General features: G+C 39.9%; 2 protein-coding genes across 4 annotated transcripts in view; one reads left to right on the top strand and one right to left on the bottom strand.

The window, feature by feature from the left end:
* The window catches only part of plekhb1 (pleckstrin homology domain containing B1), a 19,034-nt gene extending 16,392 nt beyond the window's left edge, over positions 1-2,642 (top strand). The window contains exon 7 of the transcript XR_004334596.1: positions 2,633-2,642. The gene's annotated coding sequence lies outside the window, so the exon portion shown is untranslated. The remainder of the gene's footprint in view (positions 1-2,632) is intronic.
* The window catches only part of LOC116700205 (lathosterol oxidase), a 39,654-nt gene extending 18,286 nt beyond the window's left edge, over positions 1-21,368 (bottom strand). For 2 of the 3 annotated variants that reach the window (XR_004334593.1, XM_032533200.1), the window contains exons 1-4: positions 21,348-21,368; positions 878-1,095; positions 372-504; positions 161-261 (exon numbers count right to left, since the gene is read on the bottom strand). Coding sequence is in view for 2 of the 3 variants with exons in the window: in XM_032533200.1 (XP_032389091.1) it covers positions 161-261; positions 372-504; positions 878-1,087 (444 nt within the window). In the remaining variant the exon portion in view is untranslated. Of the gene's footprint in view, positions 1-160; positions 262-371; positions 505-877; positions 1,096-1,818; positions 1,920-21,347 lie in introns of those variants that run through there. The other variant, XM_032533201.1, reaches the window with a different exon arrangement.
* Between the last annotated feature and the right edge of the window lie 377 nt (positions 21,369-21,745).

Below are 21,745 nucleotides of genomic sequence, written 5' to 3'. Positions count from 1 at the left end.
ATCAGTTAAACAGATAAAACACAAGTACAAACAGTTAAAAATCATAAGCATTAAAAAAAAAAAAAATTATATTGTCAAAACAATGACGTGCTGATGTTATAATGCACCCAACAAGTGCCTACCTAATACGTTTAAAAAGAAAAACCCCACTTGTACTGACCTTGTAAATAAGCTTATGATGCAGGAACCGATGAATCCAGTAGATACACATGTCAGTGAAAAACAGGAAGGAGATCATACTCAGGAAGAGCCCAGGCCACCCTGAAAACACACAGACCATGTCACCACCAAGAACATGGTACGTTCAGGGTTTCAAATACATGAAATATTATAAAACAACTGTAAGCTGGTGAGGTCATTCTATAACGTACCCAGCGGAGAGTCATGGACATTGTCGTACAGTTTGCTGTATCCTCTTACTTCAGCAAAAAACAAGGCCACCGTGGGTATGCTGATCCAGGGAAGAGAGGTCATCGCATATTTGATCTCTCTCTGAACCTGATTCTAAGTAAAAAAAATAAAATAAATAATAAAAGTGAAAAAAACAAATTATAAAAACAAAAAAAGTGGAAATATATAAACATTATAAAAAGATACAGAGGTTATATAGAGGCATTTCTAGTAACACCCCTGGCATCCAGGGGGGTATGAATTTGTTGTCAGTAAGGAAAAATCCCAAATAACACCAGTCTTAGCCTTTGAGGTAACTCTTCTCATGCTCCTAAATCGTATTTATTATCTATTTTGCATTTTATTCTGCAGGTGTTCCAATATATTAGTCCCCATCTTGTATGTGTAAAGTCGGATTGATTGCTTAGTGTTTAGCATTGGCAACACACAGTTCATAACAACACAAACTCAGATACAGGCTTCATACCTCTAAGAACTGCGGGTGCTTCATCAGATTGTGGTCAAAGATGAAGAAGTAGCTGACGGCTCCCAGGCCCAGGTACAGGACTGCAGCCCCGAGGTTGGTCAGCACCAACAGGCTGATGATCTGCCGCAAGGCCCCCTCTTCGGGCCACGATGCAGGGAACACATACGGGGTGAGGACGTAATAGTCGGCAACATTCAGCACAAGATCCATGGTCGAATCTGTAAAGTATGGACAGTGAGCACACATAATAAATAGAATGCCAAGAACACTGCATTTCCCAGAAGTCCTGTTGTTATCTGTCATCTCTTGCATGAATCCTTTGAGACATGTTTTTGGTAACACATTAATTAAAAATTAATAAATGGTTTAAAACACACTATAATAGAGAAGTGTTAATTAATTTTATTTGTCAACAACAACCTGTAAGAATCGATAATCGATCAATCGGTTTGAATGATTGACAGTATGACAAAGTTTTAACATTTTACTGCAAAGACTGCATTCTGTCTTAATCAGAAGACTTTTTTTTTTACATAACAAGACCTAACATTAAACAACTACTTCCTTTAACAACAATTGCTTATGTTTGTCTAACACAATAAGCCATTACAGTAACACGTGTGAGTTGCTGTATCAAATGTTTAACTTCTGGAACTGACCCTCTGATCCCTGGAAGGTGGACAGATCCTGACTCTACCACTTTACAATTGTATCACATGGATTTCATTTCTGCAGTTACAAAATTCAATAATCCTGCAAGATGTTATTAAACGTTTTAACTTCCTGCCTGTTTCGTATCACAACGCCACATGACAACACAACGTAGAGACCACTATATGCATTACCAAAAAGGCTGCGTCGCATGTTAAAAGCGAATAAGTCAGCTGCACTGTCGCATTGTTAATCTAAAGTTAACATTACAATTTTAAACAGCACAGTACCTGGCGAAGGTTGCTCGTATTCCGGTAGGCAACAGCTGTAAAAGGACGATTACTAAACTAAAGGTAGGCGAGTGACCAATCCGTACTGCGTTCCATTTACGTCATTCACAGGGCATCCAATGAACGCGTAGTTTCTCATCACGGCAGGCTTGTTTTGATTTCCGATTGGCCAATTGGAGGATCTGCTCATGGTGCTACAGAAACAGGTCCTCCGCGCTCATAGGTCCTGTCACAGCTGGAGGCGGGGTCGAAACGCCCCTTAAGATGGATATACAAACCTAGTTAATGTTCCATAAAATAGCAAATCAGTTTTTATCTGCATATTTTACGGAGGCACCAGCTACCGCCACGTACAGATGCACTCTATTCTGTCTAGTAACCAAACATCCTATACAAACGTACGAATTAAAGGTTGACTCAATTGTACCCAAACATACAGACTACAACCCCGAGGAAAAGAAACTCCACATTAAGCTTTGGGAACCAGTCATTAATTCGGCACCTTCCAATTCACCAAACGTTTTCCTTTTTTTTTTTTTTTAAACCTAGGGCCTTATATGCATATGCAGAGCAGTTTCATTTCTTATTTTGACGTCCTATTCAGAGATTAAAATGCCGAATGTTCCATGCTTATTAATAGTCAAACAAATAAGAAGCGTTCAATAAAGTGTTCTAAGATGTGTGTTGGTGCAGGTAGATCTTTGCATCTTCAAAATGGAGCTGTTAGTTTTTCAATGGCAGAGATGACAAACTGCTTCCATTCGGCCGTGAAACTGACGCCCAGCCAGCCACAAGGTGTCGCCAGTGCTCTGAGGTTCTTGATTGTCTGTTTATTCAGGATCTTCATCAGCTTTTGCATTGCATTGATGAGGGCAATGCAATAATTAACACGCACATTACAATGCATAGTAGACAGTACAGAAATAGGAATTTACAGAAACTAAGCATACACAGTATAAGTTGATATGAACACAACTTCATGCATTCCATACATTCAAGTTTAACAATTTCTAAGACAGTTACACACCAACACGCTATCAGCACATAACATCTGTTTCATCCTTTCAGGACCCGTCACCAGATGTGAGAGGGAGCAGCCTCTGACACACTGTACTGTATTATATTTGATTAAAGACGCTGTGTCACACACATGGGTTTTATAAAAGCACATTATTATTTTTACTACAGTGGTGGGAAAGTTGAAGGTAAAATCTCCCATAAACTGCACACTTTTGTTTCTACAAGGTTTAAATTGATTTGATATTCATATGTAAGCTCAATTCCAATACAAGGATAATCATTGCTTGTAGCCAGAAGGTACTGTGGTGCATTTCATGTCGATGAGCCACCATCAGAAGCTTTAGGAATGATTTGGCCTTTCTGCAGGATGTGGTCTTTGTTAATGTTCAAAGAATGCCTCTTGTGTTCCTGCTCTTTTTTTTATTTTGCCAGCTGTTTTCTGTTCCCTCTCTTTTCATTCTTTACTGTTAAATAGAAGCCATTGGTGATTTCCCTTCTGATTAATAATCATTTTGATGTTTATATTACCACCAGGGATTGCCAACCATTTTAAATCCACATCTTCTCCATCCACAGCCTTTAAATTACCACAAGGGGGCCCTCATTGAACCTAAAGCCCTGCAATTAAAAATGTTTTGATCTTAAATTTCCGATGCTTCAATTTATTGTGCTGGAGTTGGGAGATATTCACCTTTGAAAATTGTGCTTTCACCTCAATAACATAAAAGTGAATGGGAAGTAGTTAGTGCTTCTCCAAGCATTACACGGCCATCATTACTTTGTAAAGAGTCCACCCGAGGAGAAAATCAAACCTCCACCACTGATGCTGCAAATATAGGCACTGATTTGAATATTTTTAACTTTTAACAAACTTTATGTTTTTATTATTATTGTTATTATTATTCAGAGGGTTTTATTTCCATCTTAGGCATTCTAGCAATATGTATTCAATTTTTATCTTATTGTCATCTTATTAATCAAATGAGTATAATTTCCCATCTTATTTCTGATTTATTTTATTAATCTCAATCTTATTTTTAATCAATGATGCCATTCAATTGTTTTTTTTTTTACACAGTCTATGTCTACTTGTGTCATTGCCTTATTGTGAATCACTTTGTGCTGCATTGCTTGTATAAAAGGACCTGCAAATGAAGTTTATTATAAATTATCGAGCTACACTTTGCCGGCTAGAGTGTTTTTTTGTTGAGAGATTAAGAAAACATACCCTACACAATTTGCAGTAGTATTTACAGTGTTATGTGGTTATCTGTTGCAAACCCTCATTCCCGCCCTCTCCCACCAACGCCAGTTCTAGTGATTTCCTGCCATTAGCATGGCATTCAACACGGCTGCTGCCCTTTAAGCATCAAGCGCCTCTCCGCTGCTCCTCTTGTGGTGCTGTAAGGACAGCAGACGGCCACACTTTACGTTTTTTTTATACAAAGATGTAGGCTGTCTGGTATCAGAAATACAACTATCTCTGTTATGCTCCATATTTCAATCCTTCAATCATTGCATCTGATTTGCTTCTCATTAACCCATTCACACACATACTCACACAGATGGCAACAAGCAACCATGCAAGGTGCTGGCCGGACCATCAGGAGCAATTTGAGGTTCAGTCTAGTGCCCAAAGGCACTTTGGCATGTTGGCAGGAGGACTGGGAATCCAACTGCCAACCCTGGGATGAGTGAACGATTTGGGTTACCTCCTGAGCCACAGCCACCCTGCACCTTCAAATTTCTTCTGTGCAAAGAAAATGATAAAACAAGAAAAGTAACCTCATGTGTAAAAAGTAACTGTTTCATCATGATTCCAAACTGAACACAATCCAACTTCCTAAATACAAATGTGTATATTAGAGGTAACTACATAAAGCAAAACTAGTCAGTGTTTAAACTTTAGTTTTAGCTGATTATATGTATTTCCACACTGAATGTGACAGTTTCTAAATATCTTGTATGCATGAGTAAAATAAATCTCCTTTAACAGAGCATTTGTTTGTAGAAGTCTGACTGGAACGTCTTTACTTTAAGGAGAAAGTTGGAAAGTAGAGCTGGAACTAACAGCCTGTGAAGGCATCTCTCTCTCTCTCTCTCTCTCTCTCTGTGTGCAGACACACATCAACCAATCAGGATATCTGCAGAGAGGCAACCCTCATGCTGAGCCCCAGATACCCTGCTGCTCATCATCTCCTCAGTAGGCAACAACAGTGTCACTTTGGGAAATGTAATCAAAAACTCAAGAAACTTGTCACCACTGGAGACACAGTGACTGTTCAACTTTTGACACCATCATTTATATTGTCACTGGGTTGATGGGACTGAGATGAACATGATGACCTTTCTGACAATTATACACTCTCTGTGTGTGAGTGTGTGTGTATATATATAAAAAAACACTAATAGTAATAATGTACTCACCAACTTAATTGTTGAGATTTGGTAACACGGCCATGCTAAAAATGAAAACGATAAGGCAAGAAACAGGAGCAGTTGGATCGCAATGAGATAGGTTGGAAAATAAATCCCCTCGTTAGAGTAACCTCGTCACTTACTGAGGGATTATTGTGACATTTCTGGAGACTCACTTATGATTTTACCTCCAATAAAGTGAATCAGACAACCTGACTAAACGGCTGTTGTGTTTACAAACCTCTCTGGTCATCTTACCCTTTATCTTACCCCATAATGCAGTGATGTCTCCATATTCCCAGATATAAGCAATTACGTTATTACGTTATCATAAATGACAGCCATTTCAAAAAATCCAACCAATACACAGAAATGACCTTAATGGAACAAAGAAAGATCAATACAGGACACATTTACCACATCATGTTGATAGCGTCTCATATGCACACTGACATCCATATATTTCATATTGACACTGGGTACTTTCTCAGAAGCACCACTTAGAATGAGATCAAGGCGAACACACACATCGCACCACTCACCATTCAAACCTGCCAAAACATTTTGTTCTAATCCTGGTCAAAAGATCATTGGGATCAGAGTGTCCGGCATATAAAGCCAGCCAGAAATGAGAAGCACTTCACCTCCTCTTTGGATTTGGATGATGCAGGCCACAGCTGCTGCCGTTTAGTGAGTTTGGTGCTGGGGCTGCATCTGCTCATAAATAACACAGTCTGAGACAATTTCATGGGATGATAGTTAACTCTATGAGATTATGTTCTATGAATACTGCAAACATAATTTCCCTCCACCATGAGGCCCATTTTCTGGTGACACATAACGTGTGCAGGTAACGGTCAATAATAGCACATTACAGAACTTTGGTTAAAAGCTAAATTAACCGATCAATTTCTGACAACTAGAGGACACAACAACCACCAGAGCAAGATTACCAAACCTAACAGATTATTTTGACTAGCCTGTGCTCTGTATCATGCACTTCAGAAGCAACATGTATATCAGGCTCATTGGTTTGCTATGTCCGTCTTGGTCAAAAAAACCATTTCCTTCACACTTTACAATATTCAGTAGTGGGAACATGTCTGTATATTTTGCGGTGACTGAGGACTCTGAAGCAGAGTAGACTTGCGTCCCATGACGTGGACTTAAAGGTGCAACATGTAAGATATTTATTTATATAATTTTAAGTGTGTCGGTCACTTGGGTAGAGAGGATGGCGAGTTTGTGGTGTTTTTAGTGGCAATTGCTGTAATTTTATGTTGGCGGAATTTGTGTACGTTCAAAAGTTGCAACAGAAACCTCAGATTGGACAGATAGCCTAGCTAGCTGTCCAGACTTATCCTGCAGAGATCTGAGGACCAGGTAACCAGAGTCCTCAGAAATCAAAAGTTAGTAACGGACGGTAACAGAAATCCGCCCGAAAATAGTGTTATCCGACCAAATTTCTGAAGGCAACGGAGCAATCCCAAAAGTAAAATGTCATGGACACCATGGCAACTGGTGTTTTCTTTTATTCAGTATGTATTTTCAGTTGAGTTCAGAGTCTCTGTGTTCTCTACGCACCATTTAACATTTTAATTTCCTTTTTCAAAATAAAGAAACAATGACTAAGAATCCATTAAGCCCTACAGCAACGTCTCATCTGCTGATTTAGTTTTATTTAAGTAAATGTTGTCTTTTTCTTATAGTATGTCTTACGCATCACCCCTTTTTCACAAGAGATCTTCATTTAAGAGGAACAAGAGTCACACATTGAAAGAAAAATAATGCAAACAAAGACAACCCTCAGTGCTACCACAATGAACACCTACTCTCTTTGTGGCTCGGACGGGTCAGTGTGCAAAGGTCTTGAGATGAAATAGACTAATTTTGCTGTCATTGTCGCCTTCCCCCAGTCTTACGGAGTGAAAGTTAGAGCCTTCTTTTGGTTAGATCTGTAATCACTATCCAATCCCCCCTTGAGGAGAAAAAGAAATTTAATTTGACAAGGAGGTAATGAACCTGTGCAGCCATTATCTTAGATAACCCATTTGAGAGACTGGTTGAGCACTGATGAAAATTCTATTAAACATAGCTGGCTGATTTCTCTATTTCGTTCAGTCGCAAGAAAGCCTTTTTTTTACCCTTGCCAATTTACTTTGAACCCTCAGAGTTGCCAAGGATCATTATATCAAGGCGCTTCAAACACTCATCCTTTACTTAATGATTCAAAGGCAACAACCCCAGACTGTGGGCTAATAACCTCTGTGATGCATACACAAGAAACCTAGGCAAGTGCAGGAAACACTTTAACTTTTTGAGTTTCTCTCTGGAGTTTGTTCTCAGAGCAGGATTCTGATCTTAGATGCAACTTTTCGGGGGTCTTAGAACTTTCTTGTTTTTAAATCAGCTCTGGTTCAGAATTGTCTTGGCCTCAATTACATGCTGACTTGACTTTACTTTTCAGTAAACTAGTCTATATCCACGACCTTCCACTTCTGGGATTGCCCTGTTGCCGCCAGAAATTTTGCCGTATGTTCTTTTAATGACTGGATTTCCCTTACTTAACGCTTTCAGTGGATTTCTGAGGACTATGGTTAACTGCTCCTCAGATCTCTGCAGTCTGACACTGTCATGACACATGAACCCTAACCATAACTTGTCATGACAAAAGCAGATGACACTAAAATGACAATTTATGAACGTACACGTTCTCCTAAAACAAGTTTCTTCCCAAGGCTATTTTCCAGCGGCCCGGGGTTCTACCCCGTGGACCACTTTACCGCATTTGATATGCGTCATGTGATGCCCATAGCAGTCTGCGGTTGACCAATAAAGAGAGAAAGGCTGAATCCAAATGGACATTTAGAGACTTAGGCCTTGTTTACACGTACATGGTTATTATGAAAAACTGAGACACTTTCCTTCATTTGTGTCCTTTGTTTTCACAAAAACTGAGAATTCGCCTCCAACAACGAGTCTTTCTAAAAAACTCCAGCCAGAGTGGAAATTTTAGAAATCTCTGTTTGCGCGTTTGCATATAAACTGCAGACAAAGGGAGGTTCACGCAGCAGAGGAAGTGAAGAAGAGGAGAGAGAGGAAGTGATTTGTCGCTGTTGTTGCTATTTTTGGGATTCTGATTGGCTAACGTGAGCTTGAGTTTCTCGTTACCCTGCCACCTATAGGTTTGGCATGCTCTTGACTGCATATATACACAGGTATGTGTAAATTAACACTTTTCTGAAAACTGACATGTGTGCATGATGTTATTTTTGAAACCGGACAATTGAAATGTCTCTTTATGAAAATAGCTGCCCATGTGGAAACGTAGTCTGAGGCTTCACAAGCTTTTGACACACAAAGCCGTCATCACGACAAGTCTGCGTGGGTGCTCTGTGCTGGCTGCACGCACACTGACTGTGACTGGACCTAACAGACTTCAGATAGACTTATATCAATATTTATATAGAGTGTTGTAATGTAACAAAGTACAAATACTGCATTACTGTATTTGAAGAATTTTCACATAACTGTACTTTATTTTGCTATTTAAATTTCTGGAAACTTTCACCTTTACTCTGATACATTTCCTAAATAAAATGTATACTTTTACTCTGATATATTTCCCCTAAGCCTCTTCGTTACTCGTTTCTTGCAAGAAATGTTTTTTTGTACGTTGGAGTGAAAGATTCTGATTTCTGTTTTTTTCTTTGTTGATGTCACACTTTGAATTTGATGTTCACAAAGGTGTGGAAACCCCAACTGTTATGCTTTACTTTAAGTAAGCAACATAAAGTTCTCAATCAAAGTTATTTTTACTTTTACTTCTAACCATTGAATAAATTTAATATCAGAAAAATCACTGAAAATTACTAAAGGTAACTTTTACATCAACCAAAGTCATTTTCTGGTAAGATACTTCAGGTTCAGGTATTCTGGGCAAGTACTGCTTTAAAGTAATTAATACAACTGTTCATAATCACATAGTAATTTAGAATTCCATGTGTCCTTTGATAAAACTAATTTGACATTTGAGAACTCTGTAATTTAAGACCCATTTTAAACTGTAACACATTGGTGCCATTTCGTTATCCTCTCCCCCCCTTACTTGTGTCTTACGTGGGAGGACAATAAAAAGAAATGGAAGAAGAAAAATATGTGGCAACAGAATTTAAAGAAACCCATTTAATGAATGAGACATCACTAGCTGAATCAGTGTCGGAGGCAAAGCTGGATCTCTCAGCAGCGGGCTCCCAACCGCTCTGGGGTGTGTTGTGTGTTGGTGTCCAGTGTGTGTTTGCACGGATCGTTTGATGTCCAAACAGTGGGAGCACACAGTTACCTCTGTTTGTGCCATTAGTATTCATTCAAATCCTCCCACGTGTCGAAACAGAATGTGAAACATTAAACATCAGCCTATACATGTTGTCCCTTAAAATAAACTATTTTACAATTATCAATGAATCTTTTCAATACAGGGGTTCTACATTTGTGCAGAAGGTTTTTTTCGTGTATGATATGTTATAAAAAGATGAATGCTACTTTGATTTTGGTGATCCTCTGACTTTTCCCCTTTTTCTTCATTACAATTTCTGTATGAAACGGTTAGAAAAGTCAGAGTAACACATACCGTACTGGTACTTTATGAAGTATCTGAAATACTGCAAACTTCTAGAGTAAGAATTCCAGCATTCATGACATAGCACAAATATGATGTTTGTGAAGAACTTTTCGTCTCCTCATGGCTGCTCAACCTGTTTGAAATGAAGATTAGACCCTGGCTAGAGGCTTCACAGCATGAATGTTCAAATTATGAAATGGTAAAATCTGAAGCCATGTGTGCTCTATTTAATATTTATCAGCTTCTGGATGCATGTCAGTATTTATTTGTTCCTTGCCTCTTTGTATATTCATGACATGAATAATGCCGTGTATGATAATCAGATGGCAGACTAAGAGCAGAGTCTCAAAGCATCCTTCTGGAAAATCAATCATCTGCACGGCCTCGTTAGCATCAAACAACTCCGCCGCTCCCCAGACAAGTTCACAGCTGAGGAGTGTGCCGTCCCCTTTCTGAATATTGCTGGACTCACCACAGGCACGGATTAGCAGCACCCCTCCCCCCTGATAGATGCTTTGTGCCTGATTTTAATGAACTGCTTTGCATTAGTAAGACCTTCTCTCCTCCCTGTACACTTGCCTCTACTTGCTCTCTCGCAGTCTGGCAAACCAGGGCAGAGCTCCTGTGGAACAGAAAAAGAAGAAAAAAAACGAGTCAACACATCCATCAGTAAGCAGCCGGCCAGGCACACTCTGAGCCAAGACAGAAATATTGACAAAATGTCTGCTAGCCATCTTATTATCTTGCCCAGGGTTGCAGTTGGCAAAATAGCACTTGCTGGAGGCAGCGGCGGCGCTGGTGGAGGGGTGTGTGTGTTACCATGCGTGTGTTCTGCGGGTAGAAAGAAGCCAATGTTTGTAGAGCTAGCAACCCCAACACCCTGTTGTTGTACTGTTGAACTTTGAGTGCTGCGCCATCATCTGTGGTATTCGTGTTTCTGGCTGTGATAGTGAGCTTGAAGCAAATACCAAATGAGAATACATCTGATCATGGGTGATTCACTCACTACATGTCTGCTCTTGGTATGAGTTGATGGTATATTGCTGGGGCAACATGAGCCAAACACCAGTTGCTCACCACCAGTTGCTCAGCTGAGAATATGTCCAAGAAATGTAATGAAGTGCGCACCGTGTCATCGTTAAAGGATAAGAGCACAGAAACAGCAATCAGTTTTTACACAGAGGATGCAGAGCAGTAGAAATTAATCTCAACTTAAAGGACACTTTGGTTTATCACAAATTGAGTCTCTGAAGGAATAACTTCCCATACTTTTTTGAACGATGTAGATCTGTAGGCAGTGTTGGAAACGATACTTTCAAAATGTATTTTGCCTCTAAGTGCAGGTGTTTGGTCCCTTGTCTTATGTCGGTCTGTGTGTGTGCGTCTGTTTATGCGTGCGCTTGTGTGTGTCTGTTTCTGCGTGTGTTGTTTTGTCTCCCTCCCTCCAGTCTTTCCTCTCGGTTTTTGGTTTTTATCTTTTTTTGGTCCTGGGACACGCGTTCTCCATCTCAGTGTATTGTTTGTAATTGCTTGTCACTATTTGTTCCTTACATATATAAAAATAAATGAAAATGTGATCAGAAAAAAAAACGTATTCCGTTATAGAATACATGACAAAAAATGGAATTTGTAACGTATTCCATTACGTTGAATACTTGGATTACTTTCACATTGAATTGCATTTTATAAGTGTAGGAATGTGGCCAATCAAATCAAATACTGCTTACTAAAGATGCCTGTTCTGGTGTGTTCTTCTGTCCCAATTGGCTGAATGTGTACATGAACAAGAAAAGTTTATACTTCTCATCCACAATCAAATTCACTCTATGGTGCAAAATTTATTATTATTATTTTTTTTTTAACAATGACAACGATGATGATGATGAATAAAAACAAGCCAAACTGAAATAGAAGTAATGAGGCTATTTTTAAAAGAAGTAGAGAGTAGAAAGTACTGACAATCGCATAAAAATGTAAGGAGTAGAAGTAAAAAGTCTGTTGTAAAATAATTACTCCAGTAAAGTACAGATACCCAACATTTCTAAATAAAGTAAGGTAACAAAGTATTTGTACTTCGTTACTTGACACCTCTGTTAGGTTAGCATTAATAACATTAACATTGACCCTGTCCTCTCCATAGTCTATATTAATGCTTTGCTTTGATTTTATAGTTACATTCAGATTTTTAATCTCAGGTTAAACAAATATTTGTGGTATCTTTGATACCTCTTAGCAGAAGACTTTGTTGTACTTCACAAAGGAGACAAGAGGGGGTGTTTAATAATTCAACGGGTTAAATTAATTAATAATGGCACGCATTTCTGAACTGAATCAGAAAGTAAAGAGCACAAATGACTCATTTGAAGAAAAATGAAAGCTGAATTTCCGGCCCAAAGTTTATTGTTCATTCATTCATACATTCATCATTCATCATTAAACCATGCATCAATTGGCTATTAGAGGAACTGCAGTCTTCACCCAGTCAGCAGTCTTTTTCTCTTTTTTTAAAAAAAATATTACTTTAATAACACAAAGGCGTTGTTCAGCCTGGACGTCCCCGGCTACAGCCCTGAATGTTCTATGAATAGCCCTGGATTTTCTAGTTTTTTAATCATTTTTCACAAAAAAAGTATAATACAATAAAAAAGCCCCAGAACAGCACATGCAAATAAAGGAAACTTTTCCAAGGCACTCGGAGTTCTTACATTTTTTTTTTGTAGAACTCATGGTAGAATTGTAACAGTTAATGTTTTTTCCAAGGCGAATAAAACCAGCAGCTACATGCGGGGTCTACGGTATGGGTCTGACCACCATGACGTAGTTGTTACTATCACCTAGCAACCATCTGTAAGTGAGGTAAGTTGTGAAAAATTTAAGTTTTGGAGCAATTATAGCCAAATCAGTCTAATACATTGATTCCATTAACACAAAGTATAGGAGTGGAATGCTAATGGTTTTGTTTGGAGTTCCTGTGCCGTGACCATTCCAGTCGATGGTTCAGACTGAAACACACGGAGCTCGGAAGCAGACCTGTGGTTGCTTCAGTGTCTGCTCTCTGTAAAAATAGAGATGGCCAGCGCTGCTTCTGTGGTCTGTGCAGTCTGTCAGAAGATCTGACATCTACCTCATCAGCAAAACAATCCCATAATGCACAGCAGACTATGGTGCAGGTAGATTCTTTTCTGAAATATAGTGACTGTATTCTTGTAATAACCTATTATCACTTTATTCTTCTCAAAATATCACCATGACTCCAAATCACTGAGAACACATATCTTGAAAGAGCACATCGTTTTGAACATGAGCAGAAATGTTGCTCAAACACACATGAAATAGTACAGTCCAGGGGTTTAGTAATTCATTAAAATTAATTAATGTGTCACTGAGGTGAATAATTGTCATGTGCACATTTAAGGAGGTTACTTCCCCAACAAAAGATGCAAAAGCGAAGGGAAGAGTAAATGATGCCTAGGCTACATGTGTGCCAACTCAGATATAATTAGAAAAGTCTATCTAATGGGAATATACATCGGTGGTTGATTTTTTTTTAACTGTTCCATTGTGTTTCCATAAAGATATTTCAAGGATAACTTGATTCAGGATAAGGTAGAAATAAACAGGACACATACAAATTCACCTGAATGCAGGGAATTATGTGTTTAACACTCACAATGTTCTGAGGGAGGACCCACAGACCCCCCACATCATAAGTCGCCACAGAGAATTGAAAAAAACCTTGGCCTTTGGGTCGCCAGGCCAGTTATGATTAGGCCACATGTTGGTGCCATCTAACGAACATCTACAAACTGGGCGGCTAAAATTAACATGCACCGGCTATTAACAAGCTGGGCAAGCCAGTTGCTGGTTTGCGTTGCATTGAGTTTTTTAAAATAGGTTCCAGCTAAGCCCCGAACCTCCTCAAGTCCTAGAAACGCCCCTGCTGAAACATGGAGCACATCTTTCACATCAGTGCACACTTCTGTCACTCTCATACACTGGTTCAGTGTTGCCAAATCCTTCCGGCCATGCAGATAGAGCTGAAAGACGCAACGTTCAGGTCGATTCTTGATTTGTTCAAGTGACACCCCCCACACACACACACACACACACACACACACACACACACACACCCACACACACTTCTACAAGGCTCTTTAAGTCTGTTTGCAACTGATTTAATATTTTTCACATCTCTGCATTTCGTAATTGCTGTATATTTCTTATAGAGATCAATGAATCGGGGGAATGCCTATGGATTCCAACCCTACCGACCATATAATGCCCATTTCTACTGCTGATCTGACAGAGGTGCTCATTTTCACACCGCCAACTCCTCCGTGTAACTCCTCATCTTTTCATCCAAGATGAGGCTATAGTCACTTTGAAGGCAGTGGCAGGTAAAAAGAAATGAAAGTGTCACTGAGAAAAAAAAAGTGACGGAAACTACAGTTGATTTTAAAGCAGCAGAGGAAGGCAGCATTCATTAGGGAGATATGACCTGAAAGCTTCTGAGAGCTCCCATCTATTTCCTGTGGACTCCAGTCACTTGAGTTGTCTCTTGCTTTTTGGGAGGCTGCCACATGCTTGGAGGAGAAATGAAACATTTAGGGCCTGATTGAGTCCCTGAACAATGTACAAATACCGTCCGCATGCTCCAGGGTCCCTCTGAGAGTGGAGCAGTAAGTACATCCAACAAATGAAATAAAATAGAAAAGTAATTGATTCCTAATGTAGGGAAATAGTTTGTTGCAACCGATACAGTTATATGATACAGAAGGGGATATGAGATATAAAGCTGTCGGGAAACATTACTACTAAAAGGAACGGCAACAAAAACTGAATATATACAGATTGATACAGTCGAGAACGAACACACACACACACACACACACACACACACACCCACACACACACACACACACACACACACACACACACACACACACACACACACACACACACACAACACACACACACACACACCAACACCACACACACACCCACACACACACACACACACACACACACACAACACACACACACACCACACACACACACACACACGTGTCTAGCAAAGTTTACTAATATAGCATCAATGGTAGTCTTATCATTTCCTGCTAAACATTACATTAGCATAGTTATTTTGAACATGTTCACATGCTCACTTTAGCATTTAGCGGAAAGCATCCTCATGCATGTGAACCTTCACACACACTGCTCAAAAAAATAAAGGGAACACTAAAATAACATCCTAGATCAGAATGAATGAAATAATCTCATTAAATACTCTTTTCAAAGTTTAATGTGCTGACAACAAAATCACATAAACATTGTCAATGGAAATCAAATTTATCAACCCATGGAGGTCTGGATTTGGAGTCACACTCAAAATCAAAGTGGAAAACCACACTACAGGCTGATCCAACTTTGATGTAATGTCCTTAAAACAAGTCAAAATGAGGCTCAGTAGTGTGTGTGGCCTCCACGTGCCTGCATGACCTCCCTACAACGCCTGGGCATGCTCCCGATGAGGTGGCGGATGGTCTCCTGAGGGATCTCCTCCCAGACCTGGACTAAAGCATCCACCAACTCCTGGACAGTCTGTGGTGCAACATGGCGTTGGTGGATGGAGCAAGACATGATGTCCCAGATGTGCTCAATTGGATTCAGGTCTGGGAAACGGGTGGGCCAGTCCATAGCATCAATGCCTTCCTCTTGCAGGAACTGCTGACATACTCCAGCCACATGAGGTCTAGCATTGTCTTGCATTAGGAGGAACCCAGGGCCAACCGCACCAGCATGGTCTCACAAGGGGTCTGAGGATCTCATCTCGGTACCTAATGGCAGTCAGGCTACCTCTGGCAAGCACATGGAGGGCTGTGCAGCCCCTCAAAGAAATGCCACCCCATGCCCTCACTGACCCACCGCATAACAAGCATGCTGAAGGATGTTGCAGGCAGCCAAACGTTCTCCACGGCGTCTCCAGATTCTGCCACGTCTGTCACATGTGCTCAGTGTGAACCTGCTTTCATCTGGAAAGAGCACAGGGCGCCAGTGGCCAATTTGCCAATCTTGGTGTTCTCTGGCAAATGCCAAATGTCCTGCACGGTGTTGGAGTGTAAGCACAACCCCCACCTGTGGACGTCGGGCCCTTATCCCACCCTCATGGAGTCTGTTTCTGACTGTTTGAGCAGACACATGCACGTTTGTGGCCTGCTGGAGGTCATTTTGCAGGGCTCTGGCAGTGCTCCTCTTGCTCCTCCTTGCACAAAGGCGAAGGTAGCGGTCTGCTGCTGGGTTGTTGCCCTCCTACGGCCTCCTCCATCTCTCCCGATGCACTGGCCTGTCTCCTGGGAACGCCTCCATGCTCTGGACACTAGGCTGACGGACACAGCAAACCTTCTTGCCGCAGTTCACATTGATGTGCCATCCTGGATGAGCTGCAGTACCTGAGCCACTTGTGTGGGTTGTAGACTCCGTCTCATGCTACCATTAGAGTGAAAGCCCCGCCAGCATTCAAAAGTGACCAAAACATCAGCCTGCAACGATAGGAATTGAGAAGTGGTCTGTGGTCACCACCTGCAGAGCCACTCCTTTATTGGGGGTGTCTTGCTAATTGCCTATAATTTCCACCTGTTTTCTGTTCCATTTGCACAACAGCATGTGTAATCGATTGTCAATCAGTGTTGCTTCCTAAGTGGACAGTTTGATTTCACAGGAGTGTGATTGACTTGGAGTAACATTGTGTTGTTTAAGTGTTCCCTATATTTTTTTTGTGCAGTGTATATTTTTAAAGTCTGGTCAATCATGAATAAGGACTCATGTTCTTCTGGTCAGTGGTGAAATGTAACTAAGTACATTTACTCAAGAACTGTGCTTAAGCACAAATGTGAGCTACTTGTACTTTACTTGAGCTTTTTCTTTTCATGCCACTTTCTACTTCTATTTCACTACATTTTTAGATAGATATATTTTTATTCCTCTACATTAATATATACATATATACATATATTTTATTATTTATGGGCATTTTAGGCCTTTTTTTTCACAGGACAGATGAAAGAAGAGACAGAGGGGGAATGACATGCAGCAGGTCGGAGTTGAACCTGCGGTCGCTGTGTTAAGCAGTAAACCCTGATATATATACTAGCTGGGCTAGCGTGGCCACCCTCTACATCAATCTGACATCTTTAGTTACTAGTTACTATTGGCCTACCAGTCCAGCAGAAATGTTAATTTACTTGTAACGGACTATTTTTACAGTGTGGTATTAGTAGTTTTTCTTAAGTAAAAGGACCTGCTTCTTCTTCCTGATACTTCTTCCACAACTGCTTCTGATACACACACTTTAGAGCTTTACACAGCGCCATTACACACCACATCTTTGTGTACAGTAGAGTTCCACATCAGACTCCATACATGCAGTACATCATTATACCAAATTTTCAAGGGGTATCTTATCTTATGTGCATCACTAACCTATTGCCAATTTAGAGTCTCCAATGCCGTTACGGCACATACATTACCTTAAATACATTTCTCTAGACTGAGAGGACACCAAAACACTCAGAGGGAGAACATGAAGCTTGTTCACATAGAGACAAAAGCGCTAAGCTGTAGCTGTGGCTGGTGAACAACTGCAATCCGAAACAGACATGCTGCCTTCAAAGCAGTGAAGTAATGGCCATGGTTGTGTCCTGAAGCCTTGAAAAATGAGCGTGCACCTGGAAAGTTGCCAGTTGAAATCCCCAGACTGAGGGTCTAGGAAGAGAAAGCGAATGACTGGCGCTTTTGGTGTTTGTATAGCAGACAATACAAATAAAGCTTAGGATGAATTGGACCTACTGTGAAATTTGATTGGGATGAATGGACCTTGATGTTCTTTCTCTCTGTCCCCAATCTCTTTTAATTTACTGCTGTTGCGGAGGATATGGTTCTCATCATTAATCAGCAAGACAAATGAATCCCCAGCTGCCTCGGTGTGAGAGAGCGCAGGAAATGGAGAGAGAGAGAGAGAGAGAGAGAGAGGAGAGGTGGAAGAAGAAAAGAAAGGGCGGGGTATATAAATCAAGTCCGCTTTGATTAATTCACCTTGGTCTAGGGGACATGGCTAATAAGATCCATTAGGTTAATATTCAGGATGCTCATGTATTGTGCTAAATGTCAATAAAAATTGGCTAGATCATTCAAAATTGTTAATTATGGCGGGCTACAGTAAGTCTTACAGTTAGGAACAGCAATTAGTAATGTTCATCTCAAATTGCAATAATTTGCAGAGAGATAATTATCTTATACTGTAGAGGTTTTGCTTGTTAAGGGGTGCTGGTAAAAGCCATCAATTGCATAATGAATAAACAACAGAAACATTCAGGGCTGATTTTGCCGTTAGAACAAAATCAATGCATTACTTTCTTCTTGCAGTGTGAATGCATTCTAATGGGAAAACTGAGGACAGTCATACAGTACTATACTCCTTCAATTTGTCATACACTTCCTATCATTCCATATTTTGGTCACCATGGTCCTTTAAATACTGTATTTGTGCCTCTGATGCTGTAGGCTGTGTGCACGTCCTCATGTGGCCACAGGACGGCACTCTAGCACCTGGTTCAGAGTTCATCTGCAGCGTGTCACACAGAAGGAGACACACAGAAGGAGACACACTTTAGACAGGCAGAACAGGCAGAAGTAGGGGTTGCAACGTTTGAACAGAATTTGCTTTAATGAATGATAATACTGCAGTACAAAGCAAAATGTCCATTTCTATACACAATTTCTCAAACCCTTGTTTTTTCGTTTGAAGAAAGAGATATACATAGTTCAATTTCTCCTGAGGTTACTTGAAATGTCCAACCCTATTAATAAAAAGGTCAAAATGATGAATGTAAAGATTTTTTTTTTCTGATGTAGCTTCATAGAAACAGCAAGAAGTTCAAGAGAAAATTATTTCCACTTCATCATCATTTCCTTTTATAATAGAAGAACACACATGTAATTTGGCCATTAGCAGAAATCAAGACACGGAAGGAACTATCTAGAGCAGTGACACTCATTTACTTCCTGCGGGCAGATAGGGTGCTGGGTGGCCTGCTGACCACTTTCTAATTCACAATAAAAATAAAAGTGGGATCATTAACTATTTTTACTCTGAAGTTTGAATGTAAATAAAGTGCCAGATTGCATTAAAAATGCTTTTAATATTGCCCCCGGTAGGATAAGTATATGTTTATGAATGATTTCAACATTTAAGTGATTGCATGGTGAAAGATGTTGCCACTATGTTAAATGCTGTATAAACTCTTTCAAACATAACCAAAACCAGCTAGTTAATGAATTTAAATATCTGATTTAGCTGTCATATAGGCCTGATCTCAAGCCTTGTGCCAAATTTACTTAGTTACGTTAATACATTTCAAAGAAAGACTAGTTATGAGCCTGTAATGTTTATTAATATTATCTAATAAATATTGAATTTGGTTAGCAATCGGCCCCTGGCCGCTAATTAGCAAAAGTGGCCCCCGGGCAACACATTTTTGAATATCCCTGATCTAGAGTGTGCATACAAAAAAATAACAATGATGTTGAAAATGAAAAACGAGAACCACCATTAATGATGACATGCATTATTTAGAAGGTAAAAAGCTCAACACTTACTTTCAAGTAAAGCAGTGCATAGTATATATTTTATCTTCAAAGCATATTATTTAAACTTATTACTTACTTATTACATTACTTAAACTATTTATCTATTTCAATGTTTGGAGTGACGCCAATATTTGTTGGGGGCAAAATCAACAAAACTGAAAAGGTAGTAAAAATGAATAAATAAATAAATAACTCAGAAACAACAGCAATTAAGAGGTAAAGGGTAGATCCCAATTAATATGAAATAGGTAATGAAAAAATGAAAAACATATCCTACTATATTATAGAATTAATTCAAATCAGCCTCCATGTGCTGTTCAACAAAATGAGAATAATTAATCTTTGGCTGGCTTTAAAGCTTATATTTGCTCTGTTTTGGGGGGGATAAATGAGTGGCTGAGAGTTCAAGTTATTAGCCATGTTGTCATGGTGTTGCTGTCCAGAACCCATTTGGCTAATCATGCTAATCATGCTAATGTGTGGAATTCCATCTGCTAAAATACGATTGACGTGGACAACAGATTAGCTGAGATACAGCAGTCAAATTTATCTTCACCAAGCTATCAACCTCCCAGGACAACTTGACAACTACCTCGCTGTTGGAGTCAAGGTTTGACCTGAGGTTAAGATACTACAGGTCTCTTGGCACAACATCACACGTGTGGCCTTGGGGCTTCCTCTCTCTCGAACCCTACAGCAACAAAAAATCCCTCTTAACATGACTGGCTGGCTTGGTCGTACCGTCTACCGCCCAATTCGGTAAAGGTCTTTATGAAGTAAAAACAGACAGACTTCCTGTGAGGAAGCACAGGTTCTTCACAGCCTCTGGGATCACACAATTTCTAGCCCCATAGATAGACACAAAGATTTATTTTAAACCTGCTGGCAAAAGAAACCCACGGATAAAACAAGGTAAAGCCTCGAATGCCATGAGGGCATCTCAAACACACAGAAGGTTAAGATGAACTACAGTGACCAAGACCCTTTTAACCTTTATTCATACCTTCAGAGGGTGAGCACATGTACAATCTAACAAAACACACAAATTGCATTGAATTGTGAGGTGTAAACAAATGTTTAGTCTCTGCTGCTGCACCCACACTCATTTTAAAGAAAGTCATCAATGAGGTCTTGTTTCTAAATCTAGTGACAACGATTTTACAGGAAACCCTGGTTTAATTGGATCATATATTCGTAGAGTGGCCACCAATTCGATCAGTTATGACAAGAATGTATTTACTAGGATAACTGCTGAGATGTCCCAATACGGCAACATTCCTAAAAACCATGTCCAGCAGTGGCAAGACTGAGACAATACCACAATTAGGTTTTAAACAACCCCCCCAGATTAGCTGAATGTATCTGGCAGAAAAAATGAAAGCCAACTAAAATGAACACCATTTGTAAACATCCATCAGAGTTCACAGATTGACCTTCCAACTTCAACAACATCGTACTTTCCGTAGTTGTGCGATTCAGTTTTTATGTGCCATGAGAGAGAATTGCCGAAATGTATGGCGGCATTCAATTTTGGTTTTAACTTCTAATAAAGTGGTTTAGATACTCTGGTTAAAGTGTTGAGTTGTTTATAACCCATCAGATCATCTGACTGCCTGTGCTTCTCACTGTGTGGGGTGTTATTGTAGGAATTTGCTTGCTAAACACTTGCTACAGCTCAAGTGATTTATAAGCTTTTGCTAAGCTTGGTGGTTTAAGCATGCCTTCTCAAGTACTGCCCAAAGAGCAATGGGCTGCTTGAGAGTACATTTAAAACAAAAGCTAAGTCAGTGTTGGAAAATGTCATAGCTGAAGAAAGAAGACTTACCTTTTAGCTGACTACAGTAGTAAAACATGTGGACTAAAGAGGCCGAGATCCATCCTAACAACCACAAACGCAAAGCAAACGTCTGTCAGCGCTAACATCAGGCGATGCTGTCCCCTTCTACATCTTCATTAGTCTCCTTGAACCTGCTTAAACCTAGTACACACAGTCTTACCTGATCAAGACCGATGAGGACACTTCAGTGCCCCTCATGGAGACACCTCATGGAAGCAATGAACCTGCAGTGAACGACAACAGCCAACAGGAGTAGCAAGGCACTGCACAATGAGGAAGTGACATCACATCAGAACAAATCCCCAGATAAGGGTGGCAAGCCCAGCAAAGGCCCGCTAAATATTGTTAGATCATTTTTCAGTGGACGTTACCTGTTTTAGATGATA

Source organism: Etheostoma spectabile, chromosome 13, assembly GCF_008692095.1.
Source record: "Etheostoma spectabile isolate EspeVRDwgs_2016 chromosome 13, UIUC_Espe_1.0, whole genome shotgun sequence".
Lineage (NCBI taxonomy): Eukaryota > Metazoa > Chordata > Actinopteri > Perciformes > Percidae > Etheostoma > Etheostoma spectabile.
The sequence above is the reverse complement of the archived record's forward strand: the minus strand, read 5'-3'. Positions and strand labels throughout refer to the sequence as shown.